At 49.9% G+C, this 14961-nt stretch overlaps 1 protein-coding gene across 5 annotated transcripts in view; it reads right to left on the reverse strand.

Moving 5' to 3' along the window:
• NTN1 (netrin 1) overlaps positions 1-14961 on the reverse strand; it is a 195676-nt gene that overhangs the window by 41484 nt on the left and 139231 nt on the right. For all 5 annotated transcript variants that reach the window (XM_033090226.1, XM_033090221.1, XM_033090225.1 and 2 more), the window contains exons 4-5: positions 12092-12241; positions 8753-8806 (exon numbers count right to left, since the gene is read on the reverse strand). In XM_033090226.1, coding sequence (XP_032946117.1) covers positions 8753-8806; positions 12092-12241 — 204 coding nt within the window. The remainder of the gene's footprint in view (positions 1-8752; positions 8807-12091; positions 12242-14961) is intronic.

Genomic DNA, 14961 nt, shown 5'->3' on the forward strand with positions numbered 1-14961 from the left:
TCAATTGTGAAGTCTAGGCACGAGTGTCCACCACTCTCCACTCCTCTGAGATTTTTGATAAGAGGTTTAACAATTAGTTAAATCAAATTAACTCAAAATATAGTAATTTGTAGTGAAACTCAGAATTTGGGATAAATTTCATTTTAGGTTGGGCTAAATTTTACCACAGAAAAAGGACTAGGCAAATATTTCCTACGTGAACATAGCATTTCCAATGATCACATAGAAAATGTTTGCTGACTTCAAAAAACATAGCTTTCTAAACCCTCAGCCGCATCCATTTCAATATGATGTGTAACTAACAAATGAGCTGGTTATCTATGAATACAGCAGCATTGCTCCTTAATACTTTTGGAGAAAACACATAGATTTTATCCTATATACAGGGGTCTCAACCTCAGCACTATTAGCATTTGGGGCCAGAGAATTCTTTGTAGTGGGTGGGTGATCCTGTGCATTGTAGGATGTGTAACAGCACCTCTGGCCTCTACTCACTGGATGCCAGTAGCAGCCTTCTCCCAATTGTGACAATCAAAAATGTCTCTAGAAACAGCCAAGTGTCCCTTGGTGGGCAAAATTGCCCATGGCTGAGAACCACAGAAATGTACGAGGTGTGATCCGACAATACGGTGAATGCTGCTGCCGAGTGCCATCCAACGGAAAGGCAGGGATCTTCAATACGGGAAGCGGCGCATTGAACCTTTGTAACAGTGTGTGACAAGTTTCAGCTTGTTTGGTGCAGTCAGTCAGGTGTGAGAAGGTGTGTTTTAAAGTGTGCCATAAATCATGGGTCATGAACAACAAAGTAACATGAAATGGGCAACGCTCCTTGTCACACATCGCTTCTGATATGGCAATTTCTGTCAAATAAAAACATTTCGGTGTGTCCTCATCCACCTTATTCACCGGATCTGGCACCATGCGACTTCTGGCTTGTCCCCAAAGTCTAAATGACCATGAAAGATAAATGTTTTGAATCGATCAGGACATCGAGGCAGCCATGACAGCGCAACTAAAGACACTCACAAAAGAGGACTTCCAGAACTGCTTCAGAAAGTGACAAGAATGATTGGATAAGTGTGTTCAAAGTGAGGGGAGAGTATTTTGAGGGGGATTAATGGCAATGTGTCTATTACTGTAATATTTTTTTTTATTTAAACATTCACCATATTTGTTGATCACACCTCGTATGGGCACAATGAAATAATTTATTTGAAATGCTCTGAAAACCAGTCTTTTCAGCAAAGTTGACCCTCCATGTGTTGTGTAATCTGCTTTGGCAATCTATTGTATCTTTACGTTTCTCATTTTAATATCCCTATGACATAATTATATGGATCTCCCATAATTGAGTACCTAAAACTCCACTGAAAGACATTTAGTTGTTTCCCTCTTTTGTTATTATAAACAACCACTGAAATATGCAACCTTGTAGCTAAATCTTGGCACCCATCAATATTTCCTTAGCCTAAATTCCTAGAAGTGAAAAAATGGGGTCAAAGATACATTTTGATACAGGATGACAAACCACCCTTCATAAAGGTGGTACCAAGTTAGCGCTCCATCACCAGAGGAAATGAGTGCCTACTTCCCCAACCCTTTTAACACTAGGGATTACTTTTTGTTTTCTAAATGGTATCAATTTAATGTTTTTTAAGATGGTGCCTTTGTTAATGTTATTTCTTTATTACTAGAAACTGTAATACTTCAGAAGCTTATTGCAATTTGTATAATACAAATTCTCTAAATTTCTAGTTCATTTTCTCAGCCCAATTTTGTATTAGGACCTCTTATTGAATTGTAAAAGCTCTTTATTTATTGAGGATATTAACCTTTGGTCATCCATGTCACAAATATTTTGCTCAGCTTTTAGCTTGCTTTTTATGTGGCTCACAGAGATTTTTGAAGTACGCAAGTTTTCTATTTTTATCTACTTAAAATCTTTCGCTTTATGATTTCTGACTTTTGTATCATGTCTAGAAAGCTTCCCTCACCCCAAGATTACATTGATACTGATATGTTTTATTCTAGAACTTTAAAGGTTCATTAAAATAGATATAAATCTTTAATCCATTGGGATTTATGTAGGTTTACAGCATAAAGTAGAAATTTAATTTTATTATTTTAAAATAAATAGCCAGTTTTCCCAGCACTATGTACTGATCGATTCATCCTTTTCTTCACTGATTTATACTCACAGATTTACCACATACTAAGCTCTTATGTTTATACTTGAGTATTTCTGGACTTTCTACTCAGATTTCGTGATTTCTCTATTCCCATGTCAGTATCACACTAATTTAAATATTCTGTTTACAATATTTTAAAAATATGGTAGAGCAAGTCACCCTTCATTACTCTTGTTTCTTAAAAAGAAATTAGGGGCTATTCTCACTCATTTATTTTTCTAGCTGAACTTAAGAATCATATCCTATCCAACTGAGATTTTGACTAGAACTATGCTAAACTTATAGATTATTTCAGGGAGAACTGACATTTTACAACTTGCATCCGGCCTTCCCAGAACACAGTAAGACCTCCCATTTCTTTCTGGTCTTTAGTGTCCCTAGGGAAAGTTTTATCCTTTCTAAATGTATATATATATACACATTCTGTCCTTTTATTGCTATTCTAATTGGGATTTTGTTTCCATTACCGTAAAAATGATGTGCATTCACTGAGCACTTACTACAGGCCAGACACGTGCTTTCCACTCACGGTGACAATGCTTCGTAACGAGTTATTGCTGATACATACGAAAGATCATTGAATTTGTGTGTTAATTTTGTAACGGCCTCCCTGCAGAATTCTCTTACCAGTTTTAACAATTTTCAGCCGATTCTCCACAGGCCTGTTTTTACAACGCAAGGACTGTCCTATGTGTGAGGAAGGCACTTAGCCCTCCCTCCCTCCCCCATTTTCTGATACATGCTGATTTATCTGCCCTGTCTCACTCAGGCCACCTTAGGACCAAAGGGACAGAGCTCTGCTAACTGGTTCTCCGATGGCCAGATGCTATGGCCTCAGCCAGGCCAGCCGTACACACCACCCAATCACATTCCCAAGACCCTCTTTAACTGGTATCTGCAGAAAACAGTGGCTTTTCATTGGCGGCCCCTCCATCTCTGCCTTGGTTTCAGGTCCCCTGTGGATATGTGAGCTCGTCTTCTCTCTTGGTAGCATGTTATTACACAGTCAGGAATATAAAAAATGTACCCCAAATTGACCAACCAGCCTAACTACTGAGAGGCAGAGTGACACGGCGTCAATGTCACACACAGACTCCGAGGCTAGGAGACTTTGGCTGAAATCCCAGCTACTTACTAGTGCTCACTAACCTCTCTGTGCCTCAGTTTCCTCTTACGTGTAATGGGGCTAATGACAGTACCTACCTCATATGGGTGGAAGAGATGATTAAATGGTTAACTATTGAGAAGAGTGCCGAGCACAGAGTAAGCATCAGGTCGATGTCATCTCCTCCTTCATTTAGCCAAAATCTCTTTCTCTTTTATCATGGGTCTGGTCCAATCTCTTCCGAGAATAGTAATTATCTGATGGTCATTTCCTAAATAGCTGATCCTGGACAGCCTAATATCCTGTTTCATACCACCTTTTGAAAACCAGGGCCTCCATCAATTAACAGACCTCCTTCTTATAAGTGACCTGGGTTGTCTGCACGGTCAGAGATCCTAGCTCCAGCCAGCAGCCCCCCTATGGACTCATAGGTTCTTTTCTCCTTTGCCAAGAGTACCCAAGGCTCCCTTACCTGGGGCTCAGAAGACTTCAGAAGGCTGTGCGGCCAGACCTTTTCTACATAACACAGCCCATGTGGCCACTTGCTGTATGTCTGGAAGGCAACAGAGAATGTCCCCCATTTCTTGTGTTGACTGGGCTATTCCTGCTTAGAGACAGGGTGGGGAGGTGCTCAGAGAAATCTCCTACCCTCAAAAGTCTCCCAGTGAGGAAGGGGACAGGAAGGCAAGCACGTTCCCACTGCCGCCCGGGCCCCAGCACCCTGACCCCAGGCTTCCTGCTCTCTACTCACCCCAACCCAACAAGCCAGATTCACTTCACCCTCGGATTTGGACTTCAAGCATTTGACTGTTTTTCAAATTGTGGCAAAATACTCATATCATGAAATTGACTATTTTAACCGTTTTCAGTGGCATTAAATACATGCGCAATAACGTACAGCCCACTATCACCACTATCTAGTGCCAGAATTTTCCCATCACCCCAAAAGGAAATCCTGTACCCATCAAACAATCACTCCCTGTTCCTCCCTCCTCCCAGTTCCTGGCAACCACTGATATCATTCCTGTCTCTGGACTTGCTGATTCTGGGCATTTCACATGAATGGAAATCATACGCTATGTGGCCTTTTGCTTCTGGCCTCCTTCACTTAGCATGTTTTCAAGGTTCATCCAAGTTGTAGCATGTGTCAGTACTTCATTCCTTTTTATGACTGAATACTATTCTATTGGGTATACCACACTGCGTTTAGCCATTCTTCCACTGATGGACGTTCAGGCTGTCTCCACCTTTGAGCTATCGTGAAGTCAAGCACTTGACCTTTAATTGATTTCCAGTCTTCAACTCTCTGTTGGATTCAGGATCTAACATCAGCTGCTGGGAAGGCTGTGATGAGGCCACTAGCAGTTCCCTCACCTGCCCTGGCCTTGAGCAGCCCCTCCTATTCCCTCCCCAGGTCTCCTCAAGAGCTTTCCGTCTAACTGACTCTCCACGCTCGCTGGTCCTCATGCTGACACCTCACACTGCAAAGCCTGCCTTCCCGATGAGGAGCTGACAGAGACCTTAACTCACGCTCAGTGCACTGTGGTATTTGTATTTTCCATATTGTTCCATTGTTTTTTTATTGAGCACTTATGATAAGCCCACCACTGAATCAAAGGCTTTTCCTGGATCATCCCATTTAATCCCCACAACAACCCTACGAGGCAGGGTTATCATTACACTGTTTCACAGAGGAGAAAACAAGATCAGACAGAACTCGGGTCTCAGGCTGCCAAAACAGTGCCCTTTCCTCACCCCAGTCCTGCCCCCAACACCTGCCCAATCTGCATTCAAGTCTTATCAGCTCATTTCCCACACTTACCTGGCCTATTCCCTATCTTGGAAAACAAAAGTCTAAAATGACAATAATCCAAGCTTATCCAGGTTGCAGGTCTATATAAACCCAATTTTCTTCCATGAAAAAAACGGAGCTGCTGAGAGGCCACCAGGTGTGACATCTCTATGGTCACACGCACCCGCAGGCTGGGGCCACATAGCAGAAGGCACCATGTAGGGCCCCAAACAAAGTGACTGCCATCAGGAGACAGGGCTGGGAGAGGAGACCCAAGATCCCATGGGGAGTGGGGGAGCCCAGGAGTTGGCTCCTCGCTCTTCTCCCTCCATCCTGAGTCCAGCTTCCACTCAAAAGACAGCCGTTCCCCTTCATACCAAGAAGGCCAGAGAAAGACCAACAGCCTCTAGCCCTCCATTTCCGGGAGAATCCTACGGGCAGTGACGGGTGGAGTCGGCTCCCGGGGGCTCTGAGAGACAGCTGTGTGCATCTCTTCCCCACTCTATGTTCAGTGACGTCAGGTGGCGGTGACCTGAAACTGGCTATAAGGCAGTGAGTGTTTACACCCAGGAAAAGTGGCAAATGCTGGATATCAGGCCCAGCCCCAGGCAGGTGTTAACTATCTAAGCAGTGTCTCTGCCCTTGGGGACCTCTGCAAGGGACTGTGGAAGAAGCTGGTCATCAGAGGCAGAGGAGAGCAAGCAGGTATTTCTGAAGAGGAAGAAAGCTCCGCAGGAGGTCGTTCCTACCACAAGAAGCAGGGCACGGAGGGCCGCAGGGACCACTGGTCCCACCCCTTCATTCTTCAAGGAAAGCAGAAAGGAGAAGTCTTTGCACGTCCAAGGCCTCACAGCCAATGGAGAATCAACCCCAGATTGCCTGGCTGCAAACCAGGGCTCCTCCCAAGTGGCCTCCACAAACCCAAACAACATGCAGATCAACAACTACCGCGGAGCTGATGGAGGCCAAGGGCAGGCAGGGGGCCCTCTTTTAGCCATGGGGGTGGAGGTCTCTACAACCAGAAGTAGGTGGGTTTGGAGTGGGTGGTCCCTATCTCCCCTCCAGCCCGTTTCCCTCCTGGGCCCCCAACCCCAGACCTCCCACGGGCAGTGCGTTCCTCACCTCCCTGCCCCATGACGGGGTCCCAGCCAGCTCAGACAGCAGGTGGATAGCATTCCCTGAGTGAGCTGGCCTTGCAAGGGGATGGGTTCAGGGTGAGGTTATGTCCATCAGCTTTCAAGACAAATTCTCGGTTTATTAATTCTCCTCTGTTATGCAGGCAAAAGTAAATAAGCTTTTCTCAGGCATCCTGGCACAGAGGCCTCCCCTATTTAAACACTGCAAGAATCAACAGGCTTGGAAGTGCTGAGCTCCCAGGCCTGGCTTCCCAGGGGGCCCCCTGGCCTCCTGCCCACATCGTCCTGCCTGCCGAGACAAGGCGAGCCTGGCCTCTCTCGGGTGGCACGGCCCGAGCTCTCCGGTGTGGGCATCAGAGATCCTGGGCACCCACAGACCACCGGAGAAGGGCCAAAAGGGTCTGGCCAAAGCTACAAGCATCACACCTGCTCGCTTAGTCCCTCTGTGAACCAAGCGCTTTGTAAAGGTGTTTCTGTACTGCTTGCTTCCATTTAAATCATGATTTGAAAGGTTCAAGAAGGAAGAAAGGAAATAAACAGTAACAAAACCAAAAGGAGTCAGGAAGGTTAATTAACTCATCAAGAACTGCTAAGGAAGATTTTTCAAAGTAGGATGCTACAAGTTTCTGTAAGTACTTGCTCAGGAATCTTTTGCCTGGTTGAACAGAGATTGTGGCATGCTTTATACCAGCTTCTTGAGGCATGTACAGAAATCTCATGAGTTATTTTTCTTTACCCCTCTTTTTTTTTTTTTTTTTTTTTCCTATTTGACCCTTTCTGATTTGGAAGAGAATAAGCCAAAAACTACTGCAAGAAACCTAAAGTCAAGCTGCAAGGACGAGAAAAATGGGAGGCAAGAGAGAGATGATACAGATCTGTTGGCTTTGACCTTGGATGAGCTGTGTGCATAGCCCAAAGAGCTGGTCCAGGTGAGCTTTGATGTGACTGACGTCACCTCAAGGAATCAAGAGTCAAGACTCCATTCACTTCAAAACTGCTCTACCCTAGAGCTTAACTAACTGGGGATGTTCCTTTGAATTCTGTCTTGACAGAAAGAACTTCCTCAGCTGTCATCCTGCCTCCCAGGTACCCGTGATGCTGCTTCCTCCAACCCCTTCTCATCACTATTTCTCCTATAAGTGTCCCCTGCAGCTAAACCAAAGGTAACTAAAGACTCTTCCCAACAACCCAAGACCAGAATATCTTTGGTTTTCCCCAGTGTGGCCTCCGCACACCCTGAAATGCTTTTCTCTCCTTTCCTATTTGAGGGCTGTTTGTTGACTTGTGCATATATGTGCAAGTTTGAAATCTGTTTTCTCTCAAACTCCTAGTGTACTGCCAATACTAAAAAAATGCAGAGCCTTTATTCTAAAACATTCGGGCAACTGCATGGCTGTGCAAGCCTCCCTCACACCTCCCAACAGGCCTATCTGGGGAGGAGGAAAGAGGCCCCCAGAGCTGACACTGGTATCCATGAGGGGCCCCACTGTCACTCTTTCTGGCCCCCACTCCCACTCCTACTCCAAGTACCAGCACACAAACGCCCCATGTGACCCGGGATCAGGGCACTGGGTACAGGCCTGGCCTGCTCTCCGTGTGGTGCCCCATCCAGCCAGGCTCTGAGCCCTGTGTAACCTTTCTTGTGCCAAGAACTGGTGATACCTGTGGACCGTTTCTCACAGTTGCATGTGGTATTTTTAAGTACAAAAATAAAATACATACGGCTACAAAGGAAACCAATACTGAAATACTTATCCAAATATTTTCAAAAACCCCGATGAGATGTATGGCACAGTGACGTAACGTATGTGCTTCTTTATTAATGACTATAAATCAGGATCTAGCTGTGGGTTTGGTGACTTCCGTGCTTTTGAAGCAACGGGAACCTAAACAATATTTCACGTTATCTGCACCAACTCTAACAGGACGTGAAAATAGCTGTGATTTCTGCCGGTGGCCAAGGCACCGGGGCTGCTGACCCTGCTATGGCTCGTGGCCCACCTTTGCGACAGAGGACATGCTCCATTTCTGTAAGAGGTGAGGGAGGGATAGTGACGTGTGATTCTCTTCCTGTCCCAGGTCACAGCCCCCTCCACCCCGCTTTCTGTTTGTGGACCCCTGTTCTGTTCCGTGCTCAAGAATGCCTTTTTCATCCCCATCACCCATCTCCTTCCTCCGCCACAGCCCCAGGAAGGAGTTACACCCAGCCACCACCACTCAGATGATATGGGGCAGCTTCTTATCCTTGGTGGATGAGAAGGAGTACGGCTTTGAGAGGCCTAGGCAGGGGACAGAGGCTAGCCCACAGGCACTCATAAGCCCCCTGCCTCTTACTCTTGGAGGGGGCATCACAGAAAAATGCTCTGTGGCTCCATCCTCCTCAATCCAGCCCAGAGGGACCCCTCACATTGAGCAGCACCCCATTGGTGGTTCAGAGGTTTCTGGTCCCTCTAATCACCCTCCCTTGCCCACCCCTTCCCACCCCACCCCAAAGCAAAAGCAAGGAATGAGCAGGAAGGGAAAAGCCTACCTTCTGGCTCTTCCACGCTGCTGGCGGCAGTGGTCGGTGGTGCCACGGGGATTTCTGTGAGGTCCAGGATGGGAGGAAGAGCAGGCAAGGAAAGGTATTACTTTTGAATCTTAGAAAAGAATAATACCCTCCCACTCTTCCTGACTGTACCCCCTGCCCCCAGTTCCAGAAAACCACCAGGGAGGAGGAGAAAGCCAGCCAGCCAGCCAGCATGGGGGCCCGGCACACGGCCTGTTCTCCTGTGGAAGCTGTCCCTCCGCCTGGCAGGGATGTCAGTGCTCCTGGTTGTCGAGGAGGGGATCGGAGTGGGGGAGAGGCAAAAGGAACAGGCAGCATGGAGAGCTGGCCTTGACTCTAGTGGGGGCCTGCCAGGTGCACGTGCTTCAGTTCTCCTGTGTATGTATCTTCACCTTGGCTCAGCCCGAGGCGGTAGAGAGGGGCCTCCCTGCTCATCACCCTGTGGCTGCCTCGGCCCTGCTCACCTCTGACCTTGACCCATTGGTGGAGAAGGCACCATGGCAGGGGTGGCACGCGAGGGGGCTGGGAGGTGTCTTACACAGGCAGGGAGGGGTCTACACCCCGGACGCAGGTCCCAATGGGCACATCTCACCAGCTAAGGTTTTGTCTCGGTGGATACAGCAGACTGACAATACAGTGGATCGAGGGACCTGGTAGAAGCGTGCACTTTCCTGGGGTTACTCCTTTTCTACCTAGAATGGCAATGAGTTCCGACTAGCTCCTGGTGCTCTGAAAACGTGAGGGTTCAGCCAGTCTCTGGGAAAGACCAGGTGTCACAGCTCCGGCTTCCTTTTTCTGAATGAAGCCAAACCGTGGACCAGAAGTCCCTGAGGGGAAGGGAGGTGCTGCTCCTTATGGAAGACCACATATACAGGGGTCACAGAGGACTCCACAAGCTCCACAGACTCTGGTCACCATCTGATTGTTTGGGGTAAGACCTCCCTTGGACCCCCAGACTCTGGATCAGCTGGAGCTGGAACCTTGGTGGGTGGAGATGGAACACTCCAGCCTCGGAGCAAACCTAAGAACCTCCCTCAGAAGCCAGCCTTTGCCTCTCTAGGAAGGAATGGGCAGAGGACCCAGCCCACAATTTGGAGACAAATCTTGTTCTTGGGGGATTTTATCAGCAATAACAGCCAACAGATGCTCTGTCACAGCAGCTTACACAGGCATTAAGAAACTGGACCTTGTACGAGGCCTCCTCTTAGCCCTCATGAGCTACTTGGTCCCAGCAGAAACATTCCAGAGGGAACCTCCAAACGGTCCAGCCTAATCCTGCAAGTCCACGGATCAGGCTGAGGCCACAAAGCCATACTGGCTGCTCTACCCCAGTGCCTTAGGCCTGGCACCAGGGTGTATGCAGATGGCCTGTGGCTCCCAGAGCTGTGACAAAACAGGGCACAAGTCCCCCAGCCTGTGTCGGGGCACCTGTAGCTGGGTGCCCTCAGAAAGAGCTCACAGAAGTCCCAGGATGGAGACCCAGGTCTTCAGGTTGTTGGTGGGAATGCTGGCACGCAGCTCAACCTGCGCTTTGTGAGAGGACGGGAGAAGGTAGAGAGCACGTCGAGAAGCGAGAGCCCCCGTTTCCCAGCTCTCTGTCACTGATTCTGAAACACCAGCTCCATTTCATGGTCTTTCCCCTGGGTGATTGGAAATGCTTGGTTCCAGGCACTTCTGAGCATCCTAACTCCCTTTATAAGGGAGACCTCATTCCCCCCGCCCCCCGTGTTTTCATAATCCCAGATGGCGGCACTGATGTCCTCCTAGAACTCTAAAAATGTTCACTTTGCAGCTTTTTGGACAGACCGAAAAGAAGGATTTTTGCAAGTTGTTAGACTGACGACTACAGGTTGTCATGAAAACCATTTCACCTTGCTCTGCCCTGGACGGACACTGAGCTCAATCTCCCAAAACTGAGATTTGGGTTATCTGCTGTTACTGGACCCCTGCGGACATGTCTCCTGATTTAGAAACTGGTCAGAAGAGCTGCTGGAACTGACGCAGCCCTAAGGGTTCTGGGAGCGAAGACCACACCCAGCTTAGGCAGGTGAGATGCAGTGTGTGCAAGGTTCCTACCTAGTGTGGGTGTGCAAGGTCGGTGGGGACTGCTCCAAGGACCCCCAGGGGCTGCTGGGGTGAGGGGTCCCAGCCTCTTGCTTATGCCTAAGGTTGCTCCAAGTCCGTCGTGGCTGACCGGAAAAGCCAGTGCCCTCCCAGAGCTGAGGTCCACTGACACCCTAAAGCAGGGTCGGCCGACTTCTCCGGTAAAGGACCGGCTAGTAAATGTTTCAGGCTCTGCAGGTCACATAGTGTCGGTTGTGACTGCTCAATTCTGCCGTCAGAGCTCAAAAGTAGCCACAGGCAGCGTGTGAACAGCAGACACAGCTGCGTTCCCACAAGACTTTACTTAAGGACACAGAACTTTCATATCATTTTCACAAGTCAGGAAATAGTATTCTTTCGATTTTTGTTTCAATCATTTTAGAAAGGTAAAAAAACAAAACAAACAAAACACCATCGAGACATACAGAACCAGGCAGTGGACCAGCCCTTTGTCCAGGTGTGCTAACCCCACTCTAGAGAAGCAGACTTTATCCCAGGGTCTGAGCGGTGAGCTGGGATCCGCTCCTTTTTTCATCGTCCTATCTGGTTTAGGCCAGTCCTCCACAGGGAGGCCGAGGCTGTGGCCAGCTCTCAACCAGGCTTGATTCCCACCCAGGGCTAATTCTGCTCATGACACCTGTGTGATCCTACCAGTTGTAAGACATTAAAACCTAGCTGAGCCACGGCCCGAGTGACCCCTGTAGCCTTGCTCACCTCCTCCCCAAGTTCCAGCAACTAAGGGGTTAATGGCTGGCCCAACAGGGCCTTAGGGCCCTCAGGGGTGCTCCCATCCTTCATAAGGGCTGTGGCAGCCCTGCCCAGCTTCCCTCAAAGGCCATGTGGTGTCAGTCCTTTCTGTTCTGAGTCTGCGAGGGACAGGGTGTGTTGGAATTCCCAGAGCAGCAATGGTGGCCCCTGGTACAGACCCTCAGGTTCAGGGTCAAGGTGGCATATGGCAGCCGGACCTGGGCCGAGGAGGAGGCTTGCTTCCGCCCAGGAGCAAGAGACTCACTCTTTGTCAGGACAGATAGCCACAGACAGGTTGGCTCTGCTGGTCCCCAGCTGCTTCTGCAAGAACCCCACAGGCTCGGGGGGGGGTCTCACATGGGGCTGGGGGCACTACACCCACTGGATATCAGTGACCAGCATCTGGAAAGGACCCCCTCAAACCCCCGCACCCAAGCCAGGGCCCCGAGGAAAAGGGTGCCTTGCTCATACTTATGCAGGGCGCGATGGGAGAGCGGCTCTGCTGGTAGCCTTTGGCGCAGCGGTTGCAGGTGATGCCTGTCACGCCGTCCTTGCAGGGACACTGGCCGGTGGTTTGGTTGCAGGTTTTGCCAGCGGCTCCCACGGGATGGCAATCACAGGCTGTGGAGAACACACAACCGGAGGATCAGAGGGAGGGAAGGGGCCAGTGCACACCCTCCCCCGGGGTCCCTCCCCACCCAGAGGCACCCCATGGACCCCACCTCAGGGGAAGAGCAGGAATGGGGGAGCAGGCCCAGCCAAGCCCACACACATTCCAGAAGCTGATATCTTGGCCACCTGCCTACCTGGAAATGGGGAATGAAAATCAGAATGGACCGACTTGAAAGGACTGTTTTGGCAGCAGGGAAGTGAAGCTGGGGAGCCCTTCCAAGGCCTGAGAGGAAGACCACGTTCAAGTACGTTTGCAGGAATTCAAAGTCTGATCACGAGTGGCGGAGTCAGAATTTGGAGGTGCACCTTTCCTCAGTGGGTAAGTTTGTGCGTTCTCACTCCCTCACCCCTGCCAGCTCCTGGTCCCCAGGCTTCCTCACTGACCGAGCCCTGGGGTTCGCCAGATCAGTGGGAGTCACCAGGGAGGTGTGACCCCCCTCCCCACCGGCTGCTGTCCCCCAAATGCTCTGCCGACCAACCCTCATTTGCAGCCAGGCGGTCCGAGGCTCAGGCTTCTGAATCACAAAACCCATCAACTGTAGCTGGGAAGAGTCACAGTGATCATTGAAACGCCTGATTAAACGTGCAAAGACTGGCAGGTGAAGGAAACCCCACCGCTACCACCACTACCAGGGTCTCACAGAAAGGGAATGGCCAAGCTGGGCAGTGAAGTGAGGCCCCCATTCTCAGGTCAGTCAGTGGCTGCTGCACCACAGAGCAGGCCCACTCCCCTCCTGGTTTGCAATGGGCTGGAGAGCTGGGGTTGCCTACTCTGCCACACTGCATCCTGAAGCTTCCTCCCTGTGTTCTAAGACCCAAATCCCAGTGATGGAACGGCCAGTCCATTGTGGGGACATCCCCACGGCTGTGGACTGAGTATTTGTATCCCCCCAAACTCATATGTTGGAGCCCTAACCCCCCAATGTGATGGCATTAGGAGGTGGGGCCCATGGGAGATAATTAGGTTTCGATGAGCTCATGATGGGATTCGAAAGGCAAGAGGAAGAGAGAAACAGATCTCGCCACAAGCACATAGCAAGAAGTCAGCTGTCTGCAAACCAGGAAGCAGGTCTTCACCAGACACTGAGTCTGCAGGCACTTAATCCTGGACTTCCCAGCCTCCAGAACTAGGAAATAAATATTTGTGGTCTAAGCCTCCCAGTCTGTGGGGGTTTTTTCTTGTAGCAGCCCAAGCTGACCAAGGCAGCCACCAACACCGTGACGCTGGGGCAAGAACTGCTACACCAAGAGTCAGGACACCTAAATCCCCTGCTGACTCCTGCCTCCCTGAATCTAGGCAGCGGACTCAGAGTGTGTGGCTGGGGAAGCGAAGACGACGAGGCAAACATTCTGCCTCTTCTCCTCCCCATTCGCCCTCCCTCTCTCCAAGGGAAGCCCAGTGTGTGGGGGGTGGTGTGTCTTCCGGAAGGCATCCTGCAGCAATTTCAATTGGTGCCAGACGCTATGTGTTTCTGATCCAAATGGGAAAGAAAATAAGTGAGAGCAGAAGCTCCTAAAAGAACTAAATTAGAATTTCTCCAGCCAGCACTGCTCATCGTGAGGGCATGAGTCTGAGGATGAAGCTATGGCCTCTCCCAGCCAGCCTGGGGCCCAGGAATGGCCAATGAGGAGACTTAGAAAGGGCAACGAGGGAGCAGGGGAGAGAAGAAAGGAGAGGAATGTGAGAAATTGTTTGTTGAAGTTGTGTCTGGACACGTGAGCACTTCCGGAAACTCTCACAGTGGGGGTTCTGGTTGTGGGGTGCTCCCTGACAGGAGGGCAGGGACACAGGCCCAGGGCACCAAGCAGGCAGGCAGCCTGGTGGACTGTCTGTGGGGTTCTTTCATTGCAGGAGCCACAGAAGGAAAATGGACTGTTCCAGTCTTGCCCCTGTAGATAGCAGTAAATCCTTTTCCTAGGAACTTGTCTTCTTACATCTACCCTGAATTCAAGATCATTCGTTGGTTTTTTTCTTCCTTTCTTTTTATTCAGTAAGAGACTCAGCCTTGATACAAGCTGTAGATGAACATGGGAGGAGGGGATGGCTGAAGAAGACCGCTGACCTTTCCCTCTGGCCTCTTACATCCATCCCCTTGATGAAGAGGGCAATCGAGCATGGGCAGCATCTCTAAGTTGGCCACAGGAAGGCAGAGGGCACAGCACAGGGCCCCACCATCCCGAGCCCCGGCTGTGGGCACCAGTCCGAGGTGGACTCCTGAGGCTCCTGCCAGCTGACGTCCCTTGGCCTGCTTCACAGGCTTTCTGGTAATGCGAAGATTCAAGCCAAGATGTCCTCCCCTCGATGCTGATCGAACACAGCTGTGCACCAGTAACTTCAGGGTCCTTGGACTTGGGTGGAGGAAGGGCATCAAGGGCTGCTTGGTGACTGAAGGTCATTGGAGGGTCAGAGCCAAGTCACCCATAGGCACCACTGTCGGTCCAGGTCGTCCTTACAGTGGCAGGCACTGGCCCGGGGACAGACATGGGGGGAGCAGTGGGAGGATTGCACGTCCCTTCCCCAAGGCCCCTCACAGCTGGGGACCTCTCAGCTGACAAGGGTTGGCGTGCTGCCGAGGAGAAGCCACAGGCACCAGCTAAAGGCTGCTGGAGCTAAGGGCCATTCTTGGTGATGGCAGGGCAACTGTGCCTGCTTGGTAGAGCTGGCACTT

This window comes from Rhinolophus ferrumequinum, chromosome 21 (assembly GCF_004115265.2).
Source record: "Rhinolophus ferrumequinum isolate MPI-CBG mRhiFer1 chromosome 21, mRhiFer1_v1.p, whole genome shotgun sequence".
Taxonomy (NCBI): domain Eukaryota; kingdom Metazoa; phylum Chordata; class Mammalia; order Chiroptera; family Rhinolophidae; genus Rhinolophus; species Rhinolophus ferrumequinum.